General features: G+C 41.3%; 2 protein-coding genes across 3 annotated transcripts; one reads left to right on the top strand and one right to left on the bottom strand.

Moving 5' to 3' along the window:
- The first annotated feature begins 3,589 nt into the window (after positions 1-3,589).
- Positions 3,590-8,175, top strand: LOC121576778 (nuclear receptor 2C2-associated protein). Its single transcript, XM_041890232.2, has 5 exons — positions 3,590-3,678; positions 5,850-5,940; positions 6,813-6,918; positions 7,150-7,217; positions 7,541-8,175. The coding sequence occupies exons 1-5, from the start codon at positions 3,641-3,643 to the stop codon at positions 7,661-7,663; spliced, it is 426 nt and encodes a 141-aa protein (XP_041746166.1). The 5' UTR covers positions 3,590-3,640; the 3' UTR covers positions 7,664-8,175.
- A 102-nt stretch (positions 8,176-8,277) lies between these two features.
- On the bottom strand, positions 8,278-10,521 carry rfxank (regulatory factor X-associated ankyrin-containing protein). Of its 2 annotated transcripts, none has more exons than XM_041890230.2 (9): positions 10,383-10,521; positions 10,044-10,181; positions 9,751-9,873; positions 9,411-9,476; positions 9,170-9,270; positions 8,933-9,058; positions 8,764-8,830; positions 8,560-8,640; positions 8,278-8,469 (listed from the first exon to the last, which is right to left on the bottom strand). In XM_041890230.2, the coding sequence occupies exons 2-9, from the start codon at positions 10,174-10,176 to the stop codon at positions 8,417-8,419; spliced, it is 750 nt and encodes a 249-aa protein (XP_041746164.1). In that variant the 5' UTR covers positions 10,177-10,181; positions 10,383-10,521; the 3' UTR covers positions 8,278-8,416. The 2 variants fall into 2 exon arrangements, with proteins under 2 accessions (XP_041746164.1, XP_041746165.1); XM_041890231.2 differs by lacking the exon at positions 10,383-10,521 and adding an exon at positions 10,290-10,372 and having other exon boundaries at positions 10,044-10,179.
- Positions 10,522-10,716: the final 195 nt, after the last annotated feature.

Genomic DNA, 10,716 nt, shown 5'->3' with positions numbered 1-10,716 from the left:
AATTAAAATCACTTGAAGCTGATTTGCAGCTGATACAGTCTTTTATGTCCAGAAAAAAAATATATATATTTTTTTTAAAAGAAAACTTGGGGGGCCAAATAAAATCACTGGTGAGCTGCCAGTTGGGGAACCCTGATCTATTGCATGGTTCAGAGAGAACATGAGGTAACTCAAAATTGCACACTCCACTCGCACTCCAGTAACCATAATGGCCTGGAATGAACATTTTGCTTTTCATCAGGTGAACTGAGGCACAAGCTCCACTGTCAACTTTTTTTCACTCTGTATCATACACTATGAGATATGGATTAAATCAAATAACATTTTATTGGCCACATGCGCCGAATACAACAGGGGCAGACATTACAGTGAAATGCTTACTTACAGCCCTTAACCAACAGTGCATTTATTTTTTCTAAAAAAAAGTATAATAAAACAACAACAAAAAAGTGTTGAGAAAAAAAGAGCTGAAGTAAAATAAAATAACAGTAGGGAGGCTATATATACAGGGGGGGTACCGGTGCAGAGTCAATGTGCGGGGGCACCGGCTAGTTGAGGTAGTTGAAGTAATATGTACATGTGGGTAGAGTTAAAGTGACTATGCATAAATAATTAACAGAGTAGCAGCAGCGTAAAAAGATGGGGTGGGGGTGGGGGGGCAGTGCAAATAGTCCAGGTAGCCATGATTAGCTGTTCAGGAGTCTTATGGCTTGGGGGTAGAAGCTGTTGAGAAGTCTTTTGGACCTAGACTTGGCACTCCGGTACCGCTTGCCGTGCGGTAGCAGAGAGAACAGTCTATGACTAGGGTGGCTGGAGTCTTTGACAATTTTGAGGGTCTTCCTCTGACACCGCCTGGTATAGAGGTCCTGGATGGCAGGAAGCTTGGCCCCAGTGATGTACTGGGCCGTACGCACTACCCTCTGTAGGTGCCTTGCGGTCGGAGGCCAAGCTGTTGCCATACCAGGCGGTGATGCAACCAGTCAGGATGCTCTCGATGGTGCAGCTGTAGAATTTTTTGAGGATTTGAGGACCCATGCCAAATCTTTTCAGTCTCCTGAGGGGGAATAGGCTTTGTTGTGCCCTCTTCACGACTGTCTTGGTGTGTTTGGACCATGATAGTTCGTTGGTGATGTGGACACCAAGGAACTTGAAGCTCTCAACCTGTAAGAGTGTGTGCAGCAGCACCACATTATTCAGTTGTTCAAGGTCCTCTAAACATTCAGAAACATATCATCCATGAATACACTTCCAGTTTCATGTTTCATTCTTGATTTAGCCATGTTTTGACTCCATTTGGCATTGTACTCTCTTGAATTGTAGTCCTCAAAAACCCTCTTTGGAAACAACAAAAGGCAATTATGGAAGACCAGGAGGTTTTTCTGCTGTCTATGAATTCTTTGTAATTTAGAGCAGTGTAGGCATACATGTCCACCTTTACCCTTGGCCAATAATGAAAGCCTGCTACTCCTCTGAAAAGCAGCAGTGCACATCCACACAATATTGCAGACAACGCATGAAGATCCATTGCTTGCAGTTGTAAGCGAATAAATTACAAGTGATTGCGCTTTGTAATGAAGGCAGCAGAGCATATTGTGCAAATGCTTTGCTTCTTAATGGTTTAATTAAGAACCTCACTCAAATTGGAGCAGAAAATTCCGGCATTGAGATGAGCGAGCGGCTCTGCCAGAAACAGCAGCACAGACTCCGCCACAAGCAGATGTGATGTACATTTCTGCCCATTTTCTGCTTTATTAAAATGAGGGGAGCCTCAGAGCACACCAAATGTTGTCTAAACCAAATTTTCTCATTTCCTTCCCCGATTCAATAAAGGCCTGTGTCTGGGCCTCTGAGCCTCTCAGAAATGGTGTTTTAGTTTATATCATTAACTAAAAGCTATCACAACTGCCAAACTTAAAATTAATAGGTAAACGTTCTCCCAAATAAATGGGAGAAGGTGCGTTACCTATTCAGGTCTCCCCTCCTGGCCGACTTTTAACTAGCAGAACTGCAAACAGGGTTAGTTCATTCAACCTGTCAGCTAGTGAGTTAGTTTGTCATTTACCCAGGCACTGCAGACCTAAATCTGCTTCCTGCTGCCAGGCAGGGTGCTCTGTCCCTCAGCAAGCAGCTAGGATTAATGACCCTCCTCATCAGGACAATCTGCACAAGTGCCCTCAGCTCGTAAACCCTGGCTGGGATAGATCAAACATCAAACCGCCCTGTAAGGCCAGGCTTATTTACCTCCCCAGTGACAGCTAAACAGACCCATACTCTCTCTCTCTCTATCTACAAGACCATCTCTCTCACCCACTCTCTCTATTCTCCATCACTCTCAACCTCTCTCTCTATCCCCCAACAACTGTTTGTTTGGTCCAATACACAGGTTGCAGGGAATAGCATTTAATATCATAGACTTAGATCTCTCATTCTCTATCTTGTTCTCTCTCCCTCTTTTACACAGCCCCAGGAAGATGGCTTGAGCCAGACTGGCATATTATCAATCACCCAACCCCAATCTGGCCAAATCATAACTCTGACCACTCACTGTGTTGTTGAATCACTGTGGTGCAGTATAGGTGAAGATGTGAGGAGGAAAGTCCCTGCAGTTTTGCTAGTCCAACCCCTATAACCTCACCCCCCACCGATGGCAATTGTCACACAGGCTTGACTCCATCAGGTTTTGTAATTCAGATTTATTGATTATCTGCAGAGCACCATGCCAAAATCTCAGCAGGAGCTTAATCTGGGGTGATAATGAGCTCCTATGAAAACACAACCTCCTCTATCACCTCTTCTCCTTCCAGGTGATATTAACCAAGAGACCTAGACTATGTAAAGGATATAGCAAGCCCTCAATCTACTTCATTTAGCTTTATAAGTTACAAAGCTGGCCTCCCAAGGGTGTATTTAATTATTAGAAATGGCTTTAAAGACATCTCCACTGAATAGAAAACGTGAAATGTTGCATATCTAAACCTTAGGTCTGCCATAGCACAGCTTGTCCCACATCTAAAGCTTTCATAATATGATGGAACTGTGTTATCTATTAAAATGGATGCTTGAAGATTGCAATTTTGTTGATCAATGCACCTTATTTGTGGTTGGTTGCTTCAGCTCCAACCCCCCTTTGATCAATTTTAATTTAGATGACCTTCATCCATTACCTCAATTTCTCTCTGATTGGCACCAATGTATTGATGAAATGGTCTGAAGAACACACTATTTTTTTTTAAATGCTATTTTAAACAGTTACCTCTTCAATTGCATATAGCCTATAAAGCATGGTCACATTCTGAGTTTTAACCTTGGCCTGAAAGGGATCAATAGATGTAGTGGCAAACTGAAATACTAGTGTAACAACCTAGGATTTTGAATCATTTTTTTCTTCAGCTTTCTCTAATAAGGAGGATGTACTTTAGCGCTGACCTCGTCCATCTTCTGCACTGCATGCAAGAGCAAAACCCCAGCTAAACCTAATCTTTGGCAAAACTGCAACATACATTTCATGGATGGAATAAGAAAAGAGCCAAGGAACACGATTGCCATCTAGTGTTGAAGTCCTTTGCCAGTACTGTCGTACATCGAAGTGCTTCTTCTCTGTTGTAATACGGCAACTTGCCCTCATTTTAGGAAATCAGACATGGCTTCCTCATTGATTTGCAGCGAAACACAGAGCAGGTAAGAAAACGTGTTATAGTTAGACATTTTAACAGATGTAGGTGCGAGTGAGATGTTTTGACTTATAGATGTCACCACATTTGATTAACAGTGAAAAATAAACGTCTATTGTAGCATCAACAAAAAAAGGCGTCTGGCATGCAACGCTGAAATCTCCCTTGAACATCCCAGAACAGACCAATGATGTATACAAACCCTGGATTGTTGATGCTATGTATTGGCCATTGAGTGGCTTTGAAGCCACCGATCGGCCGTATTGGCACTCCCCAGTAGGAGCAGTCGTCCATAGGAATTATACAGTATTTAGATTAAATGTTTCAAGGACAAATTTACTTACTCGGGCTCCCGAGTGGCGCAGCGGTCTAAGGCACTGCATCTCAGTGCTAGAGGCGTAACTACTGCATTACAGTAGTATGTAACGGTATGTTAGCTAGTTACCTAACGTTAGTTGGCTACTAATACATCGAACTTGCCAGGCAGAATATTAACTATGTGCTATCTAACTACCAAATGTTTATTGAGTTGATTATTCACATCATTCTTAGCTAAGTGGTATAGTCGTTGTGCATTCTCAATGGACATTGTTCATTCTGGCTATCTACTACGATTTCAGAGCACTCTCATCTGAGTGTGCCAGAGCGCAGAATAACTGAGGAATTTACGAACGCTCAACACCCGTTAAATATGGCTGGTGCCAGTAAACGTCGGCAAAAAAAGCGGAATTAAATTGTTGCCAGCAGCACAGTTACAGTCACCAACGCTATATATAACAGTCTAACCAGCTCAGCTAGGGCGAGTAAAATGGTCAGAGTGAGGTGTTCTCTCATTTGTGTCTGGAAGTAGCTAGCAAAGGTTAGCTTGGGTGCTTGACTGCTGTCGTAAGGTCAGAACGCTCAGATCATCCCTACTCCTCGGCCAGAGCGTCCAGTGTGCGCTCTGAACACTCCGAGAGCGAAACGCTCTGAATTTACAAACGGACAATCTGACAACGTTCTGGATTTACGAACGCCCAACGCGCACTCTGGCACTCCAGATTAAATTTACGAACACACCCGAAATCGTAAAATGTCAAGCTAGTCATTTGTTATGCTAACAAGCTAGCAAGAGATTGCATAGCAACAGCATCAACTTCCGGTAGACAAGGAAAGCGCTAATACGCTCAACTGAAATGATACCATTCGTTTACAGTATACTAAAATGAACTAATAGTATATATTGTATGTAGTATATATTCATTAAGTATGTAGTATACAGTATGTGTATTCGAACACAGCTCTTCACTCGCTCCCTCAAGCTAAATCGAGGGCCGAGGGGGTAACGTTTGTGGGCTCCCGAGTGGCGCAGCGGTCTAAGGCACTACAGACCCCCTGGTTCGATTCCAGGCTGTATCACAACCGGCCGTGATTGGGAGTCCCATAGGTTGGCGCACAATTGGCCCAGCGTCGTCCGGGTTTGGCCGGTGTAGGCCGTCATTGTAAATAAGAATTTGTTCTTAACTGACTTGCCTAGTATGTATATATATATATATATATATATATATTTTTTTTTTAAGTAAACAAATAATGTATGCACTCACTAACTGTATGTCGCTCTGGATAAGAGCGTCTGCTAAATGACTAAAATGTAAATGTTTGTGAATTGGACATCCATTTAAGATTGCAATCAAACTGCATCCGGTTTCGACGAGGGAAAAGTGGCTAGCGCGAGGGCTGAGGGGGTAAAATTAATGTGTTTGGACTGCAGCCCCTGTTTCTAGTTTAAGAATTTCGCTGCATCCGCAATAACATCTGCTAAACTATGTACACGACCAAAAAACGTTGATTTGAAAATTGTGCTTTAAGGAAAAGTTTTTTAAAAATATTTTTATTAAAAAACATGTTTAGCTCACATAATATAATTCAAAAGTATGCAATAAGGTGTATATAATATAATAAATGTGGCAAAAACGGATGTCGACATGAATAAATGCATTTCTATAGCTTCCAAAATATTTTTTACAATGGTGGGGGAGTGCCAAGATGGAGGCACGGTGGCTTCAAAACAGCGCTCTCTATCAGTCAGCTAGTGTATATATAAATAAGTGGAATAGATACATAGCTAGTCCTTCTGCAGCAGGATGAGGTAATGACTGTAAAATTGCCACAATGTGTCTGTTTTTTTGTATTTTACAGAGTAAGCTCTGTTCTGAACAGAGATGTTAAGCAATTCGGGAAGAAGTACATGTTTGACTCGAATGAAGAAGCGTGCTGGAACTCTGACCAGGTAACTACAATTACATGATAAGCGCGCATGCCCTCAAGAGGGACAGTATTGGTGCATGTGCGGCAACAACAATGATGACCCCGTGGGTCCCAATTATTAGACTGAGTGCCAGTCTGTTTCTGCTCTCTTGCCAACTGCTTATGGAATTTTTTATGACAATGTTTTGCTTCACAATAACAATGGAGTAGGCAAAATAACAACTAACACTCACTTGACATTTTTCCCTCTCACTATATTTGACTTTGTTGATAGAACTTTGAGGGAAAATGTACTTACTATGACTGTGATATGTGGTTGTCCCACCTAGCTATCTTAAGATGAATGCACTAACTATACTGAGTGTATAAAACATTAAGAACACCTTCCTAATATTGAGTTGCACTTTTGCCCTCAGAACAGCCTCAATTCGTCGGGGAATGGACAAGGTGTCGAAAGCATTACACGGATGCTGGCCCATATTTACTCCAATGCTTCCCACAGTTGTCAGGTTGGCTGGATATCCTTTGGGTGGTGGACCATTCTTGATACACACAGGAAACTGTTGAGCGTGAAAAACCCAGCAGCGTTGTAGTTCTGGACACAAACCGGTGCGCCTGGCACCTACTACCATACCCCGCTCAAAGGCACTTAAATCTTTTGTCTCTGAATGGCACACATACACAATCCATGTCTCAATTGTGTCAAGACATTATTTAACCTGTCTCCTCCCCTTCATCTACACTGATTTGAAGTGGATTTAACAGGTGCCTTTCCAAATCATGTCCAATCAATTGAATTTACCACAGGTGGATTCCAATCAAGTTGTAGAAACATCTCAAGGATGATCAATGGAATTCCTTATTTGCATAAGCACCTATGTTAACGTTTTACAGGGCGATTCTCAGTGGGTTACTCTGGAATTCCCACAGCCTGTCAGAGTGTCAGAATTAAAGGTGCAGTTCCAAGGTGGCTTTTCAGGGAAAACGTGCAAATTGGAAGGTAATATATACACACACACAAACACAACTCCTTTGGTCAGTGTACCACCATGAAGTATAATACACACATGTGAAATAGGACAAATGTAAGAACTCACCAAATTATTTATTATTAAGTTGTGGTTTTCAATGATTCATTGTCATCCTATGCTATAACACGTGATATGTTTAAAAAGAGACAGACTGTCAATGTCAACGATCCTGAAAAGGCTTCCACTTGTGTTCCCCTCAGGATGCCCAAAAGATGGAGATTTGGCTAAAATCATAGATTTTTACCCAGAAGACAGCAGCTCACTACAAATATCCTTCAATGTATTATTAAATGTCTCTAAAATCATACCAGTTCAAATTAGTTGTAGTAATCCTTGTTCGAGCCAGAATGGCTTTGTACATCAAACGTGAGGCAGCTTGATGTAGAACTACACCGCCTGGACAGGACACTAGTCTTAGTTGCTTAAATTAGTTGTAGTATTACAGAAAAGTTATGCCTGGAACTGAATACTGTAATACAGAAATTTTGATTTTAATGCATAGTAGCTACATAGCAGCTTTCAATTAATATTGTTCTGTGCAGTTCTGTTTCATTAATCCTCTGCTTATCTGGTTCTTAACTCCACACCCACAGCTTTCCCATTCAGGAGGCCCCCACGGTGCACAGGCTAAAAATTGTGTTTGAGAACAGTGCCGACTTCTTTGGGCGAATAATTGTTTACTCCTTGGACATCCTGGGGGAAAGAGCTTTGTGATGTTTCTGTTTCTGCGTTAGAGAGAGGGAGAGACTTATAGGGAAAGAGAGGGTATAGTGCCATTGAAGAATATGACTGCTGGAAGACTGTACCACCCCACATTAATTGTTTGGAATGGGAACGATATCTGACAATTTTTGGTGAGGACATTTTTAGTTGGTTACCTGCTTGCGCAGGTACAAGGGAAAAGGGAGGACTTGCCTCAGACACAGAATCCGGATTTTATTGCAGCTTTCCAGGCTTTAAGGTCACGCAACCACCTGCATATTCAAATGCTTGTGCCTTGCATTTGATTTCCCATTCCAAATGAACATCGTAAAATGTGTATGAATTTTGTTTTTGAATATTTTTGTTTACTATCCATTGGTGCTATCCCCCCCCAAAAAAATTATTAGATATTTAAACAGTTTGTTGAAAAAAATTAATAAAATGAAATATAAACATTTCCTTAATATACAAAACATGTTGAATAAATGTACAAGATGGGAACCACAGTGTCCCTTAACGTTGGAGCTTCCGTTCCAAGTGTCATCGCTACCAATCTCCTTTTGTGGCTTTACGGGGTGCCAGTATGAAAATGTATGCACTCACTAACTGTAAGTTGCTCTGGATAAGAGCGTCTGCTAAATGACTCAAATGTAAATGTAGTCTTTTGGTCAACCACCTCACCACGGATGCCAGCAGGTGATCCTCTGGTCAGCACTGTGCATGACAACGTCCTCTCTAACCACATCCTGGAGCTCTTAGCTGGTGTCATGCTTTTTTCTTCAGGAGTTTCAGAATATGGTCCTCTAACACCTTTTGGACTGAAACAAAACATGATTTACAAAACCATGCTTTACTTTTGCCAGGGAAGTTTTTTTACTTTAAGGTGACAGATTAGAGAGGGTGCTTACCTTGTTTGTGTCCGAGGGCAACAGCTAAGGCCATTGGACTATACCCAGAATCTGCCTCAATGTTCATGTCTGCCCCTTTATCTGAATTACAATCACAAGACCATCATATTGATTTGTGCCACTTTGAGATGACTACAGTACTTTAGTTTGAGATAATTAATTACAATGAAGGTTAACTGTGTGCAGGGGTATGAGGCAACGTACCTAAGAGGGCCTCGGCACACCTTACATGGTTCCCTCTAACAGCGTAAAGGAGAGGAGTACCACCATTCTTAAACATAAAACATCCAATTAATAAAATCACCCAAAAACATACTGAAGACTGATGTGTGTTATTTCTGAAGAAATCAAGAATCCTAATTTACACCCTTACCCAGTCATAAGCGTTGATATCTACTCCATGTTCAAGAAGACGTTTCACTATGACTGCATAGCCTCCCGAGCTTGCCAGGGTCAAGGCACTCTCCCGTTCCCATGCTATAGTACTAGGATCTGCCCCCTAAGACACACCACACAAGGTCATAGCAGCCACACAGGTTACAATCAACCACCACCCTGTTTATGACTAACCATTGAATTCAATGAACAAGGGTCTAGAAATGTCACTAACATTTTCCAGGAGGAAATCCACCATGGCTTTCTCTCCAAACGCTGCTGCCCACATGAGAGGAGTGAAGCCCCGTTCATCCTGGCAGTTTAGTAATGAACTGTCTGCAAGGTCAACCAACGTTTTAATATTACACAGGACACAGCCCACAAGTCATAGCAATCATGCTGGTGTCACCAGGCTACACACATCAGGCAAGTTCTCCTCTTTGCACCATTGGTCAGTGGATATGGAAATGTCTCACCTTTGCTCAGGTGTGTTGCCACCTGTAAGACCTCCCCCTGGGCAGCTAGCTGGTGGATGGACAGAACTGATGAGACACCAAAGGGTCAGTGTTTTGTACATTTAATTGTCCATATACCAAATTAAATGCATAATATACCTTAATCTCCCTCAGTTATATACAAATACACAGGCATATACATAAACAGTGTACATAAAACTACAGAGGTCTTTTAGGGTCATTCCTGTAACAGTGCATTACCTAATAGATTATGAATGCGTGTGTATACACAGCAGTGTTTAAGGTATTTTGCCATGAACAAAGAGGATTGTGTTTTCTGAGTTCAGACAGCCATACTTACTGTCTAAAGTAGCTGGTCTGACTGTGACCTCATTCCCACGCTGCCTATTCGTGAGGGTGGTGGAGTATTTCAACATGCTCTCCTCCTCATCCACACCCATGTTCTCTGTAGTCACCATCACACCTGGTAGCAAGGAGCAATACAGAGATTTCATCACATGAAATATGATTTTCAATATTTGCATAGCCCAATGCCTATAATCATTTGAGACTTTATGCAAACTGAAAATGGTGTGACACATTCACTGCAGACAAATGGCCAAGTGTGATTAATGTATGAGAAAGCCTATAGACCATGCAAAACCAGCACAGAATCTCCTCTGGACTCCCCTGGTAGACATGTAGTGGATTCCACTGCTAGGCCATCTGAGAACATGTGTAGACTGGCTGCAAGATCTGATATTTCATCACCATCTGTACCATCCATGGTCTCTTGAATCAAAGTACAGATATATATTACTATATAGGTTAGCTTTAGCCAACAGAAGTCAAGAGAACAAATATGGAACAAATGTCTATGATTATCTCACTGTCTCTTACTTTTCAAAGCTGAAATGATGGTAAACCATTCCACATCAGTTCCTGCAAAATAGTAAAGTCTCAATGGCACATTATAAACAGATTCATTGTTACCTTTATGTCGCAAGCAATGGTTTATATGTCCAGTTCACAATATAGGATAAAATAGCAACATCAATGTTTTATTCTTCACTCCAACTTCCTGATATCAAAACTGAAAGTGAGTTTATTTACAAAATCCCATGATGCAATTGATAAAGGTAAGCCGCCCGAACTGTCGATCCATTCATTACATTGCTTATAAATAACTTTATCCAATTAAGTGTTTTTGAATGTTTACATTTGTAATGTATTAAATTATGTTTGACTGATTTTATCTACGATAATTTTTCAATCCACCAGTAAACGCGAACTATGTCGAGAGAATAAATATATAGGAACTTTTTTT

This window comes from Coregonus clupeaformis, chromosome 11, assembly GCF_020615455.1.
Source record: "Coregonus clupeaformis isolate EN_2021a chromosome 11, ASM2061545v1, whole genome shotgun sequence".
NCBI lineage: Eukaryota > Metazoa > Chordata > Actinopteri > Salmoniformes > Salmonidae > Coregonus > Coregonus clupeaformis.
The sequence above is the reverse complement of the archived record's forward strand: the minus strand, read 5'-3'. Positions and strand labels throughout refer to the sequence as shown.

Excerpts from the sequence above, each read along its gene's own strand:
- LOC121576778 (XM_041890232.2), top strand. The coding sequence starts at position 3,641 with ATGGCTTCCTCATTGATTTGCAGCGAAACACAGAGCAG. Across the intron at positions 3,679-5,849 it reads TGCAGCGAAACACAGAGCAG|AGTAAGCTCTGTTCTGAACA; the intron begins GTAAGAAAACGT and ends TGTATTTTACAG. Across the intron at positions 7,218-7,540 it reads AAGACAGCAGCTCACTACAA|AGCTTTCCCATTCAGGAGGC; the intron begins ATATCCTTCAAT and ends CTCCACACCCAC.
- rfxank (XM_041890230.2), bottom strand. The coding sequence starts at position 10,176 with ATGGATGGTACAGATGGTGATGAAATATCAGATCTTGCAGCCAGTCTA. Across the intron at positions 9,477-9,750 it reads CAGACCAGCTACTTTAGACA|TTCTGTCCATCCACCAGCTA; the intron begins GTAAGTATGGCT and ends GTGTCTCATCAG. Across the intron at positions 9,059-9,169 it reads TGGATTTCCTCCTGGAAAAT|GGGGCAGATCCTAGTACTAT; the intron begins GTTAGTGACATT and ends GGTGTGTCTTAG.